This window comes from Phaseolus vulgaris, chromosome 8 (assembly GCF_000499845.2).
Source record: "Phaseolus vulgaris cultivar G19833 chromosome 8, P. vulgaris v2.0, whole genome shotgun sequence".
Lineage (NCBI taxonomy): Eukaryota > Viridiplantae > Streptophyta > Magnoliopsida > Fabales > Fabaceae > Phaseolus > Phaseolus vulgaris.
The window spans coordinates 6,822,090-6,842,560 of NC_023752.2; the positions used below are offsets into that span (position 1 = coordinate 6,822,090).

At 28.1% G+C, this 20,471-nt stretch overlaps 1 protein-coding gene across 1 annotated transcript; it reads right to left on the reverse strand.

The window, feature by feature from the left end:
- Nucleotides 1-6,289: 6,289 nt before the first annotated feature.
- LOC137823674 (uncharacterized) lies at nt 6,290-6,646 on the reverse strand. The gene has a single exon (XM_068628899.1). It carries the CDS (start codon nt 6,644-6,646, stop codon nt 6,290-6,292), a length of 357 nt encoding a protein of 118 aa, XP_068485000.1.
- Nucleotides 6,647-20,471: the final 13,825 nt, after the last annotated feature.

Sequence of the window (20,471 nt, forward strand, 5' to 3'; positions counted from 1 at the left end):
GCAACCAAGGTTTTTGCTACCAAATTTGGAAACTAAATAATTTGTAGTTAAAACCTTAGTTGTTAATTAGATATCAATTTAGAAACTATTTAACAATAATAGAAATTAATTTAGAAACCATGGTTTTTTTTAATTTCTAAAATGGTCTCTAATTTAGTTACTATTACAACTAATTATTTTGATTTCTAAAAAATGGTTTCTATTTCATGATTTTCTTGTAGTGGAACATATATATATATATATAATCCATCAAGGATCTACCACCTGATAATCCCATAAAAGCTTATGTCATGCATCTCAACACATATATAATTAAATATAACCTTTTATATATATTAAACCATCAACATAAACTAAAAACATACATCACAACATGTATAACAACACCATAGTGTTGTAATTATTTTCACTTAAACGACTCCATTATTATAAATAAGATAACACACATTTCGCTAAAATGACATACTTGTCATTTGAGCAAAATGTAACTCGAGATCATAATTCTTTCAAGACTCTCCTCACTCCAGTGATAGTATTGTCTCTTAGGTGTACATTGCTTGAGCATATATCGCTTAAGCATTGTACCTTGAGCAACCACCACATTATGTGAAGAAATTCAACAAATTTTAGAAGAATCTTTCACTTTCATATGATGCTTGATTGATCAACCATCACACAACATTAGTAATAAAAAACGGTAGAAAAAACAAACACAACAAATGAATGACAAATGATGTACCAACGACAACGCAAAGAGAAGAAACCTTTCAAAATTAAAAACAACAATAAGCACGCAAGGAAAAAGGGTTGGTAGATTGATTAGAAAAGCCTACAAACAACAATTGTTTACTAAAATTGTTATATATGGGGACACACTCAACAATAGACGATGATTCCTATATAATTGTCGTCTATATTCCATCAAATAACATTACAAGAAAATCATGAAATAGAAATCAATTTTTAGAGACCAAAATAATTAGTTACAATAGTAACTAAATTAGAGACAATTTTAGAAACTAAATAAAAAATTGGTTTCTATTATTGTTAAATGGTTTCTAAATTGGTATCTAATTAGCAACCAAGGTTTTAACTACCAATTATTTAGTTTCTAAATTTGGTTTCTAAAACTTTGGTTGCTAATTAGATACCAATTTAAAAACTATTTAACAATAATAGAATTTTTTTTTTTAGTTTATAAAATGGTCTCTAATTTAGTTACTATTACAACTAATTATTTTGGTCTCTAAAAATTAGTTTCTATTTCATGATTTTCTTGTAGTGTAGGAAATAGTTTATGTGTTACTTATTCCCTCCCTTTTAATATAGACGAAAATCTTTTCCACAACCATCACCTATATATTAACATTTTTTAGAAAAATAATACTGATGAGTTTAAAACAACATTCATAATTATCGTTGAACAGTTTTTTTATCGTTAAATAGTCTTTTTTTACTAGTAACACTATCTAAAAGACACACACACATATATATATATATATATATATATATATATATATATATATATATATATATATATATATATATATATTGCTCTTGCAGTGTGGTTAAACATTTAAAAATAATGTTTGAACTCTAAATCATATAGTTTCAACGTTTGGTTGTTTTACATCATTGATTAATAAAAAGATTATGAATGTCTTTTACGACTAAAAAAAATAATATTATGATATTTGGTTATTTTGTGTGTGTTAATATTACTAACCAGTAAAATATTTTGATATTATTTGGACAATCTTGTATTTTCAAAATTAATATATTAAAATAATTATCTCTTTTTAAAATAGTTTATTTTTGGAGAAATGAATTAACATGTGGAATCTGGGCCTACGGATTCATGTATTGACTTTGAATCCATTTTTGGTAAAAGGGCGTAATGGGTGTTTTAAGACGGTGATGTTGTTGTGCATTTACGAATCCTCAAAACTACATATTCACGTGGCTTAGCTATTATCTTTGTTCTTTCCTTACACCTTCATATTATGAGTCTTCATACAATCTCACATATTCAATTCAAACAAATTGCTTCAAGTTTTTTTTTCATCGTATCAAATTCAATTTCACCAATCTTCTATGAATTGGATTATGAGCTTTTTTATATTTCACCACAATTTAATTCAATTTAATCAAAATTATTAAATAATATTAATCATAAAATCAATATAATTATTATTCAATTTACATAATTATTACATTAATTAAATATATATATATATATATATATATATATATATATATATATATATATATATAGACACACACACACACACGTTTGTAATATATGACAAACAATGTTTTTGTTGTTATCGTTTTCTTATCATGTCTAATGTAGGTTTTGTTTACAGTCGATGGTTATTTATTTGAGTGAAAACATTGTCTTATAATTTCTGTTTATTGCATATAAAAATTTGAGTGCAATCTTAAAAGTTGTGATTTAAAGGTATAGTTTAATTAAGAAATAAATGTTTTTTTTTCGTTTATCCAAGGTATAGTAAATTATTAATTTTTTCATTTTGCTACTGCTACGAATATATGCAATTTTTAGAAAATAAATAATCTATATTGATTTTATCCTAAATTTTAGTTGTTAATTAAAACTATTACAAATAATTATTAGTTTTTAAAGAATTAACTTAGTTAGAATTGATATATTAGTGCAATAAATAATAAATATTTAAGGGTGACTACCTAGTGTATTGGATGTGGATAATAGTCCATGTGGGTATAAAAGATTTTTGAGATTAAATTCACAACATAATTTATTTTTTAGTAAATTCATTACAGAAAAACATTGAATTATTAACGAAAATTTATTGATGGATTTATGTTTATTAATAATTCTTTTATTATTGAATTTTTGTATCAATGGATGACATTATCCACGGATTTACTGACGAATGACATTATCAATGAATTTAGTGTTTGTAATTATGGTGTTTAGTATGTTGTAACTAAGTTTCATTCATTAATTTTTACTAGTTTTCATAGAAATTATTTTTAGAAGTAACAATACTATAAAATCATTAAATAAAAATTAATTTTAAAAATAAAAATAATTATTTATTATATTAATTAAATTATATACTATTTTAGAGACTAAAAAAAATTATCAACTCAACTAGACATAAATTAAACAATGACCAACTCAATATAAAGTTTGACCTTTTCGATATAAAAACATAACTAATTATATTCATAAGTTGGTTTTAACACTGATGTTTGGTAAATTTTAATACATGGTTAGTTTCTTCACTTTTCTTATATTTTTTAGAAAAACTTTTACTCTATGAATTGTAAGGATTGAGAAAAATAGTTTTAGAGTAGAAATTTAGTTATCCAAGTCTCATCTTAAAAGAATCATTATCTCTCTAAAAGCTCATTTTTTTTCTTTCCTCTGTCTTTCCTCTAAGATTCTGATCTTCTCTCTCATTAGTTTGATGATCGAAGTCCGCCATTAGACTCCTGCAGCAAAGACTACAAAACTTTTCTATCAGAATCTCTGATAGAGTAAGTTTATTTTTACTCTTCTCTTTGAATCAAATTTTGAACTTGTTAGGTTTGTCTTTGTCTAGGCTTTACATCTGACTCTTTTAGTTTCAGGGTTAATCCTTGTTAACTTAAGATCTCAATGATATAGTTAGACACTATGGTGCATGTTACCTACGAGCTTTTGACCGGTTTGGAACTCTTAGTGAGTATTTTCTCAAGTTCAGATAAGGGAAGCTAACTGTAGGCTAGAAGATCTGAACGTTGGGGTGACGTGGTCACTAGTCTCAAATTTTCTTGCAGAATTGCTTGTTTATAAATATATTAGAAGTTAATTGTGAAATGGTAGATGTTATAGAATTATATTGTTTTTTATTTGAATAAAGTAAATGAATGTATTTAATAGTTAGATGAATCATTTAAAGGATAACGTTGTTGAGTATTAATTGTTTGATTTTGATTTAGAGATATTAAATATGGGGTATTATAGTTTATAAAATAGCTATATTAGAGTAATTATCCAACTCTAGTAGAGAATTTGTTACTTTGGTTTAGTATATTTGATAACATAACAATTTGAATGGGAATTTTTGGGTGAAAATGTGAAATAGATAAAATTTTATAAACTATTTTCTACATATATCTCGCTCACGCGAGAAGATTCTGGCTTGAATGGAAATATGAGGTGCTCTCGGGTCCATTTTTTGCTCAAGCGAGATGGGATTTCGTTCAAGTGAAAATGGGATAAATTTTGAGGTGCTTTCTGGTCCATTTTCACTTAAACAAGATGCGATTCTGTTCAAGCGAAAATGGTGAAATTCTGGGGTGCTTCGGGTTCAATTTCGTTCAAACAAGAATTTTTTCGCTCAAGACAATTTAAAAAAAAAAATTAAAAAATATTTTTGCTTTTGAAAGCCTAGTTTATTATTGCTTATTATTTTTAAGTCAGAAATTCTAAATTTTATTTAAAAATATTATTAAATGAACTTAGTTATGTGTTTAAGTGAATTTTGTGATATATTTTGATTGTTTAGAAAGTTTAAAATATAATATGATTGAATGGTGTATTGATGTGTTAAATGAAGTATGCAATGAGGTGAAAGTGTGATCAAGACATAGTATTTGCAGGAAAGGAAATACCTTGTTGAGATTGTTATTAGGATGTATTGATTTGTAAGTATCATGTGAATGAGACGATTCTGACTATACTGATATAATGAAGTCATATTGAGTCTAAAATTTGAAAGAACTGATCAGAGAAGATCATATCATATGAATTTACCCTATTATATGAGATGATGAGATATTGAGATGATTATGCGCATGACTGTGTGGATTCACAGTGAGTATTAAAGGATACGGATACCAGAGTTACAGAAGGATCCTAATATTAATTGGGAGTCTTTTCTAATTATCAGTTGTTTATCTTTAAGAGAAGAATAATTAGGTGTCTTTTCTAATTATCAGTTGTTTCTCTTTATAGAGAAGAATAATTAGGTGTCTTTTCTAATTATCAGTTATTTCTCTTTATAGAAGGGAACAACCTTTATTTTATTTTTGTGTTATGATTCTAGTATTTAATATTGATTATTTCCTTCTTTAGTTAAACCCTATAATGAGTGTACTACTTGTATATATTCAGACCATTTGTTTTGATTTGAATAATAAGAAAGAAGAGATATTCATTCTCATATCCTTTGTCTTCAATTTACTCTTTTGTTTATCTCTGTTCCCTTTTGTTCATCTCTGTTCTATTTTGTAATATGGTATCAGAGCCATTTCGAGCCTATCCTAGCGAGTATTTGTGCTGGGCCTATCGTACCACCCGCTATCGGGCCGCTATCGGACCACCCATAATATATAGTCCCACGCACGAGTTGGTAGTCTCGGCGTGAGGGGTGTGTGTTGGAGATTCCACATCAACTAGAGATTAGAGCCTTTCATTGTATATAAGTGGATGCAAACCTCAACCTCATGAGCCGGTTTTATGGGGTTGAGTTAGGCTTAAAGTCCACTTCGTAAAAGAAGAAATAAAATTGTTACCTGGAGGGATTGGAGGGAATAATAGAGACTTGATTAGAAGCATTGCCACTGGATTTGGTCTGTTGTAAAAGAGCTAACAATGTTTGATACTGCTCAGGAGTAAAACCAATTTGTTGAGACTCCACTTCTGACTTTGAACCTTCATGATTCTGCTCATTATTATTGAAATTTGTATTCTGAAAAACTGCATTAGTATGACTCTGATCATGATTCTGATTTTTGAACTTGAAATGAGGTGGAAAGCCATGTTTTTTATAGCATGTATCAATGGTATGCCCTGTCCTTCCACAATGACTACAAATTTTGGAAGTATATCCTCTTCCATTGCTTCCTTTTCCGTATCCAACACCTCTGCCATAGGTTGTAGCATTGTTTTTATAACCTCCTTTGCTAGTAGCAATCATTGCCTTGGATTGATCACCAAATATTTGCCTCTCTTGTTGTGTAACAAGAGAGAAAACTTTATTCAAGGATGGCAAAGGGTCCATCAAAAGAATTTGAGTTCTCATAGTCGAATAATTATCATTTAGCCCCCTTAGAAATTTGATAATCTGGTCTTGTGTTTTATATTTAGAAACATTCACAAGAGTATTGCATTTAGAGGCACATGAAGAAGCGGATAGCGGGTGGAAAAGATCAAGTTCATCCCAAAGAATTTTTAACTGAGTGAAATAATTTGTAACAGACAACTCACCTTGTTTAAAAGAAGAAATCATCTCCTGGATATCAGAAATACGAATCATGTGTCCTTGTGAGAACCTTTCTTTAAATCATTCCATATGTCAAAGGCATTGTCCATACAGATGATGCTCTGCGCGATGGATTGAGAAACAGCCTTGAGAATCCACGAAACAACCAACATATTGGCTCTCTGCCATGTTGGAAATAATGATTTGGTACGATTGGGAGCTTCTATAGTTCCATCAATGAAACTTATTTTGTTCTTTGAAATTAGGCTCATTTGAAACGAACGAGACCAATGATGATAATTTGGTCCCTCAAGAATAATAGGGACAATAAGAAAGGAAGGATTATCTGATGAACTAACATGGTAAGGTGAACTAAGATCTTGTGAGGAATCATCAACTTCACCCATGAATAAATGTAGCAAGCAGAGCTCTGATGATCAGAGTTCATTTACCCAAAATTGATTGGTCATATTCTGTGATACATGCTGCGCATATTATAAACATGCTTCCCACATCTGTTTTAAACTATTCTTCTCCTCATGAAATGCTTTTCAAAACTAATGCAAATTTTAATGGATTAAAAGTGTTTGGTTCTTTATGTTATGCTAGCACCTTGTCAACAAATAGAAGAAAATTTGATCCAAGAGCATCAAAATGTGTTTTTATTGGTTTTCAACGGGGGACAAAAGGATATATTTTGTTGAATATTCAATCAAGAGAAATTTTTGTGTCTAGGGATGTTGTCTTTTATGAACATGTTTTTCCATACCAAAGGGTTCAAGATACTAGCAATGAAACTAACAATCCCGATGTTAATGATCAAATTTTGTTTGTTGAAGATCAATTTGTCTTAAGTCAGCCATCACAAGCCATTCTTGCACCTTGTGATAATACACCTTGTGATAATGTTGAAAATAGTAGTGATAATAATTGTGAGTCACAAATTGAGGTTTCAGAAGAAGATTATTCCCATATAGACCAAAACCTCAATGAAAATCATGATATAGAACAAAGTTCTGAATCAGATCCATCTGTCCGAATGAGCACAAGAATAAAAAAATCACCTGAGTATTTAAAGGATTATCATTGTAATCTTAATGTTTCCAGTACATCTTCAAGCGTTAAATATCCTTTGAATTCTGTTTTGTCTTATAGCAATTTATCACCTTCTTACAAATCTTTTGTTATGTCTCTTTCTTCACATGTTGAGCCAAACACTTATTCTGAAGTTGTGAAAACATGACTGTTGGAGAAAAGCTATACAATGTGAGATATCTGCTTTAGAGTCAAATCAAACTTGGGAAACTGCTCTTCTGCCTTAGAACAAAGCTGCCATAGGTTGCAAATGAGTATTCAAAATAAAATATAAGGCTGATGGAACAATTGAAAGGTATAAAGCAAGGTTAGTGGCAAAGGGATATACACAAACAGAAGGCATTGACTACCTCGATACTTTCTCTCCAGTAGCAAAGATGACCACCATAAGGTTGCTTCTTTCTTTAGCTTCTATTTATAATTGGGATTTGAAACAATTAGACATAAAAAATGCCTTTTTACATGGAGATTTGAAAGAAGATGTATACATGGTTGCTCCTCCTGGATTGACTTCTATTCCACCAGGAAAAGTTTGTAAACTAAAAAAGGATTTATATGGCCTTAAACAAGCCAGCAGAGAATGGTTTGCCAAACTGTCATCATTTTTGCTTTCTATGGGATATACTCAATCTATGAATGATCATTCCTTGTTCATTAATTCTAGGGATGGCAAAGCGGGCCAGCCCGCCCCGCATTGGCCCGCCCCGCGCTTGGCCCGCAAAAATGCGGGACGGGTTGGCCCGCCCCGCAAAGTTATTGCGGGCTAGAATTCTCGACCCGCCCCGCATAAGAGCTGGCCCGCAGGTTTGCGGGCCAGCCCGCGTTCTTTTTTTTTTAAATTAAATATTTATTTTTTTACATTTTGTTATTAAAAAATTGTCAAATTAAACCTATATATTTGTTATTATCAAACCTAATTTTTTTTTCTTCCTTTTCAAATATAGTCAAACATCAAAACATTAAGATAAATATCAAATATCACTATTCTTCCACTTCCAAAACATTAAAAATACCTAATTCCAAAACATTAAACATAAACATTAATTCAAAAACATTAAACATAAACATTATTGACATTCTTCCATTTCAATAACATTGGATGTCACCTTAGTAGAACCTTCATCCATTTTTTCATAATTATAATCTTCCCCGTCATCTGCATATATTAAAACAATGACAATTAATTAATTAATTTTTCATAAAAATAATACAATAAAAATAAGATAACTTTTGGCTCAATTGATGGTTTGGTCATGGGTAACTTCTAAAATATCCTCTGCTTACTTCTCCTTCTCTAACTGGTGTCTTGCTCCTTTATCGTGTTTGAAATTGATTTAATTGGCATGACCCAGTTTAGGTTGTCCTGCTGCTACTAAGTGTCAATATTTTTTTCTTGCGGGTTTGCGGGCCAGCCCGCCCCGCCCCGCAACTGGCCCGCGCGGGTTGCGGGCTAATGCGGGGCGGGCTAATGCGGGTTGAAAAGGTCATCCCGCCCCGCGTTTTTTACTTGTGGGCCGCGGGCCGGCCCGCACGGCCCGCCCCGCTTTGCCATCCCTAATTAATTCTTCTGAAGGATCTTTTACAACATTATTGGTATATGTGGATGATATAATATTGGCAGGAAATGATAAAGAAGAGATTGTTCGAATCAAACAAGCCTTGAATCAGACATTCAAGATTAAAGATCTTGGGAATTTAAGATACTTTCTTGGTCTAGAAGTAGCAAGAAGTAAGACAGGAATAATGGTAAATCAAAGGAAATATGCATTGGAATTATTAACCGATGCAGGTCTTTTAGCCTGCAAACCTGCACCCACTCCTATTGATAATCATGAGAAATTCTCTTCTACTGGAAGTCTTCCTTTCACAGATATTCAAGCCTACAGAAGATTGATTGGAAGGCTTATGTATCTCACTAATACCCGACCTGACATAACATTTTTTGTGCAACAACTTTCTCAGTTTCTTGCTAAGCCTACAATTGTTCACTATAATGCAGCGATTAGAATTCTCAGATATATCAAAGGGGCTCCAAGTCTTGGTCTATTTTTCTCTTCCACTACTTCTGTTCATCTCAAAGCCTTTTGTGATAGTGATTGGGGCACCTGTAGTGATTCAAGACAATCAGTGACTGGTTTTAGTGTGTATCTTGGGAATTCTCTCATATATTGGAAATCAAAGAAGCAAGGAACAATATCAAAGAGTTCTTGTGAAGCTGAATATAGGGCAATGGCCACTGTTACATGTGATGTGAAATTCAATGGCTAACTTATCTTCTTCAAGATTTCAAAGTTCCTTTTGAGCAACCATCTCTTTTATACTATGACAATGACTCAGCAAGATACATTGCAGCAAATCCAGTATTTCACGAGCGTACAAAACATACATATAGAAATAGATTGTCACGTGGTCAGAGAAAAATTAAAGAAGGGTCCCATCCATTTGCTTCCCATTTCCACCACAGAGCAACTGGCTAATATTTATACCAAAGCTTTAAGTCCTCAATATTTTAAGAATATTTGTTCCAAGCTGGGTCTCATAAATATTTGTTCTCCCGCTTGTGGTGGGGTATTAAAGGATACAGATACCAGAGTTACAGAAGGATCCTAATATTAATTGGGAGTCTTTTCTAATTATCAGTTGTTTATCTTTTATAGAGAAGAATAATTAGGTATCTTTTCTAATTATCAGTTATTTCTCTTTATAGAAGGAAATAACCTTTATTTTATTTTTGTGTTATGATTCTAGTATTTAATATTGATTATTTCCTTGTTTATTTAAACCCTAGAATGAGTGTACTACTTTTATATATTCAACCATTTGTTTTGATTTGAATAATAAGAAAGAAGAGATATTCATTCTCATATCCTTTGTCTTCAATTTACTCTTTTGTTTATCTCTGTTCCGTTTTGTTCATCTCTGTTGTTCTATTTTGTAATAGTCAGTAGTATGACAGATGCAAGTATCTGGATGCTAATTTCAATACACGAGTCTTTCGGAAGTAGAGTCAAGTGTCTAAGTATGTGAGTCAGTAGAAATCTTATAGGAGTAATGTGAATGATGAATGTGATTAACACATTTTTGTGCAAATTATGAGAATTTGATGGATTATGCTTGTTATTAAAAGTTAAATTTATATTATGATTCTTAAAAATAGTTAATTTATCATATGCTTTGTTTTGTGTTTGTTTTATTTAATTTGTGATGATCGTATTAATTTACACGGGAGCAGATGATGTTGCAACTAATAAAGTTTCTCAGTGAACAACTAGTGATTGAGATGACTTTAGTTTAAATGTTTTTTTTTTCAAACTTATATATATATATATATATATAATAAAGCGAATTATAAAATAAAGTTAGAAAGGGTATTATAAAAAATATCATTTTATCCTTACGCTAAATAATTGTTTTTTTTTCATTACCGGTTTCGTTATAATTATTTTTTTATAATATAAAATTATATTTTTGTATTTTCAAATTATTTTTATGAATTTGATAAGTATAGCGGAGTGTTATACAATATAAACTTGAATGGAATTCATAATTTCCTTTTGTATGTAGAAATTTTTATGCAACTTTTACTCTAATTTTAACAAAAATTATGATTAATTTATTTAATTTAAAGAAAATTCATAGTTAATTTTTTTTATACTTTATACAATTTTTGTATATTAATATAAATCAAATATTTTAAAATAAAAGCATTAAATGTAGAAAAGTGACAAAAGAAAGTCAATTCAGAAGTGTTATCAATAAAATAGAAAATTAGTTTAATACCATAAAAAATAATCAATTAAATTAAGAAGACAATTAATATGGATTTTTAAATAATATCATTAGGTATTCACATCTATCTACAAAGAATAATTTTAGCAGAAGCATTGCATTTAATTTATATATTCTAATTCTATTTATTTTGTTGTACTATTACTATCACTATCAGTATTTCGAACCTAGTACAAAGCACAACACCAGTTAAACATCTTAAGCAATTGCATCCAACCTTTTAATGTCTATCTCTGATGATGATGTCTTATCTAAGCATATCCTTATCACTGAAACTCTTTTCAGATAAAGTTTATAAATATATACAAGTTTAAAATTCATGTATAACAATTTACGTGATCCAATCACAAATATTCAAAAGAAAAAAAATGTGTGAAAGATAAACCCAAGGAACCATGGTTTGCAATTTGCATTGCCTCAATTGGGTTACATGCAGCATGCTATTATAGATATATATGAATAGTTCATATTTAAATAATATTTGATATATTATCTTCACATATCTCAAAAAGTTTGTATATAGTGTAGTTTGAATTGGCAGTAGCATAATCTAAGTAAGTTATGTGTGTTGTTTTCAATTGAGGGTAGAATTAATGAGTTTGATTTTGCTTGTATATATGTGTAGCCTTAGGAGGAGATGAGGCACATGGGTTTGTTGTGGAAGGTCAAATGCTAGGACCCCTATATTTCCCCCATTCTATAGGTACAAATAACACCATTCTCACTATACTCTCCACAACACTACCAAAACAACATACAAACAAGTACACAAAACTATTATTGCTTACACAAGTTGCTTTCTTGCCTTTTCAACTTTTCTTTTTTCTCATCATGGGAATGTTTTTCCAATATGCCTTTCTCACTTGAGTACACATAGGAAATAACAAAAGACATTGTCAATACTAGATGGATTCTTCTATGCAACTTAATCCCCAATTTTACCCAATTTTTTTTTAAAAAAAACTATCATGTTATATTACTATAAAACTTATATCTCAGCTAGATTAACACCTCAAATTTCAATAATGCACCATATAAAAAAAATTATTATTAAAAAAAAAGAAATACAAAGAAATATGGAAGATTAGGCCATTTTTTTTTTACATAACCTTTGTTTTATTTCATTATAGAACACCAATGTCATAATTCGAGTTTAACTTCTCATTCAATTTGAATTTGTTAACTCTTTTAAAAGTTATTTCAAAAGATTATTTACTTCGTCAATATAACAATTTTTTTTTTAGTAACAAGATAATTAACTTTTTTAAGAAAAAAATATGTTTTTTTAAATTAAAGGAATAGACCAAAGAAAGAAAAAGAAATAGCCAACCTATAGAAGCCCACAACATATCCTTTTCAGGCTTCTTCTTCCTGCACCCCTACATTTTTCTTCCTGCACCCCACAATTTTCTAAATCCCAAAACTGGCCTTAATCTTTTATATGAAAAAGGACACCGTGGTTACGGGAAATAGGGATCTGGGAGTGTGTTATGGATTCATCAATCCGAAACTGAATATTTTTTTCTGGATGAGGGGTGTTCTGGAAGTAATTTTTGCATAAATTATTGATTTCCAGATTGCTTAATCCGGAAGCCTAATTCTGTTATGGATTCATGGATCTGGAATGTTTTTTTTGAATTACGGATTTCTGAATCCGGAATGCATATTTCTGTTACAGATTGGTGGATCCGGAATGCTTTTTTTGAATGATGGATTTTTGAATGTAAAATGCATATTTTGAATTACGGATTGGTGGATCTGAAATTTTACCGGAAGTGCCAATCCGAAATTTTTCCGGATTCCATGCAAAAAAATAAATACAGCTCAAGTGCATTTTAGGGTTTTTAAAAAATAATTGGGATAATTTGGTCTTTGCATAACATTGTCGGGGTGCAGGAAGAAAAATGTAGGGGTGCAGGAAGAAACTGCCTCCTTTTCATATAGCAAGCCCATAATCCATCATCCTATTTATGAGCCATGACCCACTAATTTGTTCTAACCCAATAGCCCATTATTCATGTTTTACTTTGTAACATTGCCTCGGTCTTTTACCATATCACACGTTTCTCATCAAACTCTTGGAGTCACTCTCACCCTATGAGACTCGGATATTCCTCTTAAATAGCGAGTCCGTGTCAGACACACAAATCGGCCAATACTCGTAGTACACGTATCGGTGAAGTGTTCAATTCAAGAAATATTTATTAGATTTCTGACAATTTTAAATAGAATAAATACATAACTTTTTAAAAACTCAAATTTATTGTATAAATTTTTATTATGATTATAAAAATGAAGAACAAATCCTTTTGAATCAGTTATGACAAATATTTTTATGGTAAAAAGAAAATCTGAAACATACTTATGCATATAAATTTTTATTGTCAATTTATATAAGTTATAATTATATAATATATAGATTTGTGTCTCGGTATCCTATATTTTAGAAATTATACGTATATGTATCTTCATACTCATGACTGTGTCATATCAGTTTCTATATCCGTGTCAATGCTAAATAAATCTCACCTCTTTTATTCTCTTTGTATCGAATCAATCTGTGAATGTTTATTACTTTTTATGTAACTTTTTAAAAACTAACCACTACTAATTTCTACGAGTCATAAATCTTAGACTTATTGAGAGACACTTCAACCACCCTCATTATTATTTTCACTGTCGTTATTGTCAGTTTCACAATTTGTATCATCATAATTATTATTCCTATCATCGATATCATGGTCAACATCACCATCTTGAGGTGTTATCGACAGTATTAGCACACCATAAAAAGAATGGTCACACTTGTATGACAGTGGAGGTACAAGCACCTATGTATCCTGAAATCATTGGCAAAAGAGCAACGACACAGACATCTATCAGAAGAACTAGCTAGACTAGCTATAATTTTAAGGTTTCTTGATATATGAAGAACTGCATGAGATTGTTGCATTGAAGCAAAGAATTATACAGAGAAACTAAAGATCTTGCATACACAAACTTTATCCTAAGAAGTATCAAATATGAACATAAAAAAGGGGTGTATTGGTTTGGACAAAGTAAATTAGGTGACTGGCAAATAAACTCATTATAAGGCAGATGGAGGTTGCTGAATCTTGGTTACTTTGGATGAAACAATTATCAAATCATATATTGAAGATGAATGGTTTTACAATACATATGATGGTTTGGTGCCAAACTTGCAATAATTAAAGTACAAACATCACGGTTCAAGAAAGAAACAATTGTAGAAAGGTTTTTAATAATGGTTAAAAAACTTAATAAAAACGGTTTTAAAATCGTTGTTATTATAAAAACAATTTTAATGACAAATAATAGGAGAACTATCGTTCTAAACAACTTTAATAACGACGAATATAGAAAATTCATCGTCAATTTTAGGAGTAAAATAGAATCAAATATAAAATGAAAACTGTTGTTAAAACCATAAACGACAATGATCATAATCAAAATTGTCGTTAAAAATATAAAAGTAAAAACAGTCTAAATCTGAACTGCTGTTAAAAGTATGGAAATAAGATAATCTTTGAAAAAATTATCCACAAAACATAAATTTTAAAAAAACTAGAAAACAATAAAATGTTCAAGAATCCTATAATTGGTGAGTATTTGATTTTTATTTTCATATGAGTGTCAAATGCAAGTACAATTTTTCTATTTTTTTTTAATTTTCAATTATAATTTTTCAGTTTTTTTTTAGTTAATATAGGTATAGTTTCTAATTCATTTCAGTTTCTGGTTTACTTGATCTTGCATATCTATTCTCTTAGTTCTTGCTATTAGATGCAGTTTCTGCATAATTTCTTAGTTTTTGTTATTAAAGTCTTAAACTAATTATTAATTATTTGATATTTTTTTATGAACGTGTATTAAAAAATAATGGTTATGAGATTTAATCAAGAGTTGAAAAAAAAATCTTTAATATAGTTAATTACCTTTTTTTTTATCCTCGTAGATTTATATTCATCATCTATATAATTGTTGTTTTTTTGTGTAGTCTCTTTCCTTTATACTTTGAGAGGCAATTAGTACACGTCCATGAAGTTTACCCATTGTTCTACTTGACAGAACAGCTAAAGCATCATTCAGAACATATAACGTCACATGGCTTGGAAATATATCCCTGTTTACCATATCTTTTTATTTGTTTTTCTTTAAAGTTCTAATAACCATAGTATATAAATAGGTGGTATAGCATTTTTTAGTTTTTTAGACAATTCCATTTTGTAATTTTATTTTTTTGATTGCGATTGGGTATAAACATCCACCTTCTTTTTTAAATTGTATTGGGGTTGCTAACTCAATGGTAGAGTACTCGATGTGGAACAATACACTACAAGAAAATCATGAAATAGAAACCAATTTTTAGATACTAAAATAATTAGTTGTAATAGTAATTAAATTAAAAATCATTTTAGAAACTAAATAAAAAATTGGTTTCTAAATTAGTTTTTATTATTGTTAAATAGTTTTTAAATTGGTATCTAATTAGCAACCAAAGTTTTAACTACCAATTATTTAGTTTCTAAATTTGGTCTCCAAAATCTTTGTTGCTAATTAGATATCAATTTAGAAACTATTTAACAATAATATAAACTAATTTAGAAACTAATTTTTTATTTAGTTTCTAAAATGGTCTCTAATTTGTTACTATTGCAACTAATTATTTTGGTCTCTAAAAATTAATTTTTATTTCATAATTTTCTTGTAATGATATAATTAGTATACAAAAGAAATTCTTTTGGGTCTGAACAGAGATAACAAGGCTATTCCTTAGGTAAGTTGAAAATGATGTATTTTTTTATTTCCAGCTCTCCTACAAAAGTTTAAATTGCTGAAAGATAAATTTAAATTGTTGAAAGGTTTTATTTTTTATTTGGATTTGAGCTGTTGGTTTTGTTGTTATTTATATTATATGATAATTTTGGTTTGAAAATTTTATAGTTGAGTTGCTGGTTTTTGTTGATGTTTATATTCTCTAATTTAGAGGTTTATCATTGTTTCTGTTTATGATTGTTGACTTTCATTTGGTTTCAGAAATTTTGTGGACATTTATGTGAGTTTCGTTGGAAGAGAATATTATTCTAAACAGAGTTAGTTGTACTAACTAGCTCTTTCCTTATTTAAGTGACTATTCGCCAATGAGCATTATAATTTTATCTTAATATCTCAAATAAACCTTCTAATATTGACTTTTATAATCTAGATTAATAAGTGGATTTTTAATTTTAAAATTTTATATTTACATTTTACAGTATTTTATATCTTCTATTTCAAAATTGAAGGGTGACTTTACAGTGTTTTATTTTAATAGTCATCAATCTAGTTAAAAACTTCAGTTAGTTTGACTTATAAAGAGATTGTTGTTTTGTGCTTCATCTTTTTCATTAACAAACTAGGCCTACGAAAAAGTGGTCTTTGAATTATGGGAGAGAGGGTTGGGAGTGGAAATATCAAAGAGAGGGTCTGAAAAGTATTTGTACTAATTAGTAATAATGTTAGATTTTTCAAAATAATTAAATTTTCATTAAAAGTTTAGTAATGGATATAGTTTTAATTATTTTAACAAGTTATTTTTTTTTAAATATTTATTATAATATATATATATATATGTGTGTATTTAAAAGAAATTAAAAGTGGTGGGTGTATAAAATAAATAGGGGTGACAGATAGCAAAAGTCATGGGCCAGTTGAATGTGCCTGGTTTTAAAACTGAGTGCATATATAATAAGCATGGTGCAGATAGGAAAATCTAGCTTTTGAATTTTTATTTATTTTTGTTTAAACCGACACAACTACATATTTAATTATTTTGTTTGTGTGGGTTTGACCAACTTATGATGGCGCCTCAGATAGCATTAATATTGGTTATTATATTTGTGTGTCTTATGTCGATTTGGTCCATGCAATATGTATTTTTCTTGTTAATCAACACAAATTTATTTTGCATATCCGACGGTTATTCGTCAATTTTTTTTATTTTCAGTTTATTTTTTGTTGATATAAACTATTGTTTTTTTTAGTGATCACTTTTTTAATCAAAGGTGTGACTTTATCCCATTCAAGAAGATTAATTTTTATAAATAGTCATAACTTTTATAATTGCATAAACTTTAATCATTATTCCTTATATTTTACAAAAACTTGAAAATATTTTATATTAATATTCAGATAACACGAAATGAAAGTGGAGATACAAAATCGTCACAATCAAATATGTATCCAAATATCAAATGCAATAAAACAAAATTAAATAATAAAATATATGAAATATTAATTATCAACTATTAAAAACTGATAAAAAAAAGTAATTTAAAATAAGTATTGTAAAGGTATTGTAAAGATAAAACAAAAAACTAAAATTATAAATAATTAAGTCTTAAAAACTATTATAATATTTGATCTACCTTAATGTGTTATAAAAATTGATAAATTAAGGGTGTCATGTTAATCTCAAGTATTAATGGCTTTCAAGTTAAATGATTGTACATTAAAAAAGTATTATAAGACATAATAACATAAAATTAGTCCAGAAAAAAATATATATTTATTTACTAATGAATTAGTTAAGACATAGTACCAACCTATTTCAATATTAGCTTATATTATTATGTTCATCATCCATTACATTACATATTTCCGTTCATAGTCTTAAGTTTATTTTACTCTACAATTCAATATCAACCTAATTAACACATTAATTAACGTATAAGAGTAAACAAATAATGTGTATTTAATTAAATTAATTATCTTGAGTTGCATCCACGTGTATTTTTATCCTTTTGCACTTAGTTCGTCAAAATGTTATATATAGAGTAATACTGATAAAGAGAAAAACATTGGTAATGAACAACTATATAAACTTAATTAATATAATAAATGTTCATAAATTGATGTTTATTTCTAATATACCATTTTTTATTATTTAGAAGGTTTCTTGTGTAAGAAGAACTATGTAGCACTATGATAATAATTACATATCTACATTGGAAAATAATTATTACTACTAGTATAAATTACGTACTATATTTGATTAATGATGAATTGCATTTGTTCATAAATATATGATGTGAAATATTTAATTAATCTATGGTTAATAATGTATGTGTGAGTTTCAACTTTATTGTTACTCAATGGATTAGTGAGTCAAGAGAATATGCATCCATACTCATGATGTTTTCTCTCAGTTACATATTCCAAATACATACCTAATAGCATAATCAATTGAAAAATAAATATCTAAAACATTGTATGATAGATAATCATTATCATATATTTCATGTAAATTTACAAAAAATACATGTCATAATTCAACCACAATCCTCTTGTAACTATTGTTGAAGAGTATTTTTTTTCACTAATATATTTTCAACTAATTCTAATGTAATGAATAATAAACTAAAAATGTTAGAATGTTAATTTAACCATGGGTGGAATGAAGCAAGAAGATGCAGGTTTCTACCTATTTCATCTGTCCTACATTTATTTGCTTTTCAAAATGTCATTATTTTTAACAATTTTTCAAATTCTTCAATGAAAATTTTGTTTTGTAAAATCTCTTTCTCAAACCAACTTTGTAAAGAAGAAATTGTTGTTTGCTTTGTTTGCATCTTTGCATCCATAATTGTTGAAGGTAAAAGTCACTCAACTCAATGAGTTTACAGATATATTTCATTTCTTTCAAACAATAAGTTGGAACTAGTTTTACCTCTTCTCTTTTTTTCTCCTTTTATGTAACATTTTATAATGCATTTCATAATATGTCATTTCATATCATATGTAAACATTATATTGTTTTTTTATGACTTGTATAAACTTTTTGTTAATATAGTTTCAACTGTTCATATATATATATGATATGTTGTTTTAAACTAACATTATAAAAATTAATTAAATAAAAATTAATTATAAAGACAAAAATAGTTAGTTATTATATTGATTAAGTTAGATATTATTTTATAAACTAAAATAATGTTAGTATTTAAAGTAGCTTATATTATTAATAAAAAAATATAAAATAATTTATAAATTGTATATAATATTAATTACTAACTATTTCATATTCTAAATTAGTTTTTAATTTAAAATCTAAAATAGTAATTTAGAATCTAAAATAGTTAGTTGTTAAAATCTTGATAACTAATGTTAGATATCGATATAAAAACTAATTTATAATTTTTTATTAATAATAGAAAATACTTTGGATATCAATAATATTTTAATTTATAAAATAATATCTAACTTAATTAATATAGTAATTAATTATTTTTTGTTTTTAAAATTAGTTGTTATTTAATATTTTTCTTGTAGTATAATATAAAATATTTATATAAATAAATTTAAAAAATTATTGCATTGAGTAATTGTTCATAATGATAATGCATGAGATACCTTGTAAGAAAAATCCTCATATTATCAACTTGTGTTAAAATAATGTTGAGTACAAAGGTTTACCAAAATAATAAAAATAGGTATGTTATGAAGAAAGTGTATCATTTGTATCATAAAAAACTCAAGAGTGTTAGGAATTACGCAATTGATTGTAGTTATTTAAGCGAATTTGCCAAATGAATAATATGTTAAATGCTAATATGTTTATTTCAAGTGAACATCAAAATACATGTGAATTTGGTTGAAGATAAACAATCTTATATATGTCTTAAGATTGCATCTAACCATAATTTGAAGAATCATTTTATGTAAGAATGATAAAGGTGAGATGAGTGGTGTGAATTGGTCTGTCCTGCTAAGAAGAACGTGGGATAAATTGTTTATTCTAACATAACTCATGTGTTGTGAAACATGAGACAGACCGGTCCGTAATCCACTAAAAAAAACGCATAGGCCCACGCTGCATAATTCGTAGTCCATGCGGGTCAAATGCAGGACGGAGGCACACTGACCCGCATGATCTCCATAATTTAAAAATCTAAAAACACTTAGATATGTGTTTAATAACACTTAGATATTATAACATATACCTTTTTAGTTAAAGTCATTTCTATCAATATGAGAATACAACAAACTTCAAATACTTTTTTAAATGTAAAATCAGTACTTAAAAAAATAAATATATATATATATATAAAACTTTCTCAGATTTATAAAAGGTAAAAGTACTTCAAAATTACATTAAAATATATATTTCTGCTACTATTTAATTCTTTCATTATTTTTCAACCATATTTATTGTATATTCAAACTTAGAGCATAACATTGAAAACTAAGTCATCTCAATAGGAAAAGTACTAGAATAATCTAATGTATGATTTAGATAAACCAAAAATCAATTGTTGGGAAAAATTACTAAAAAAAACTCATCAAGGA

What these genes read in the sequence shown, in the direction of transcription:
- LOC137823674 (XM_068628899.1), bottom strand. Translation starts at nt 6,646, where the DNA reads ATGGGTGAAGTTGATGATTCCTCACAAGATCTTAGTTCACCTTACCAT.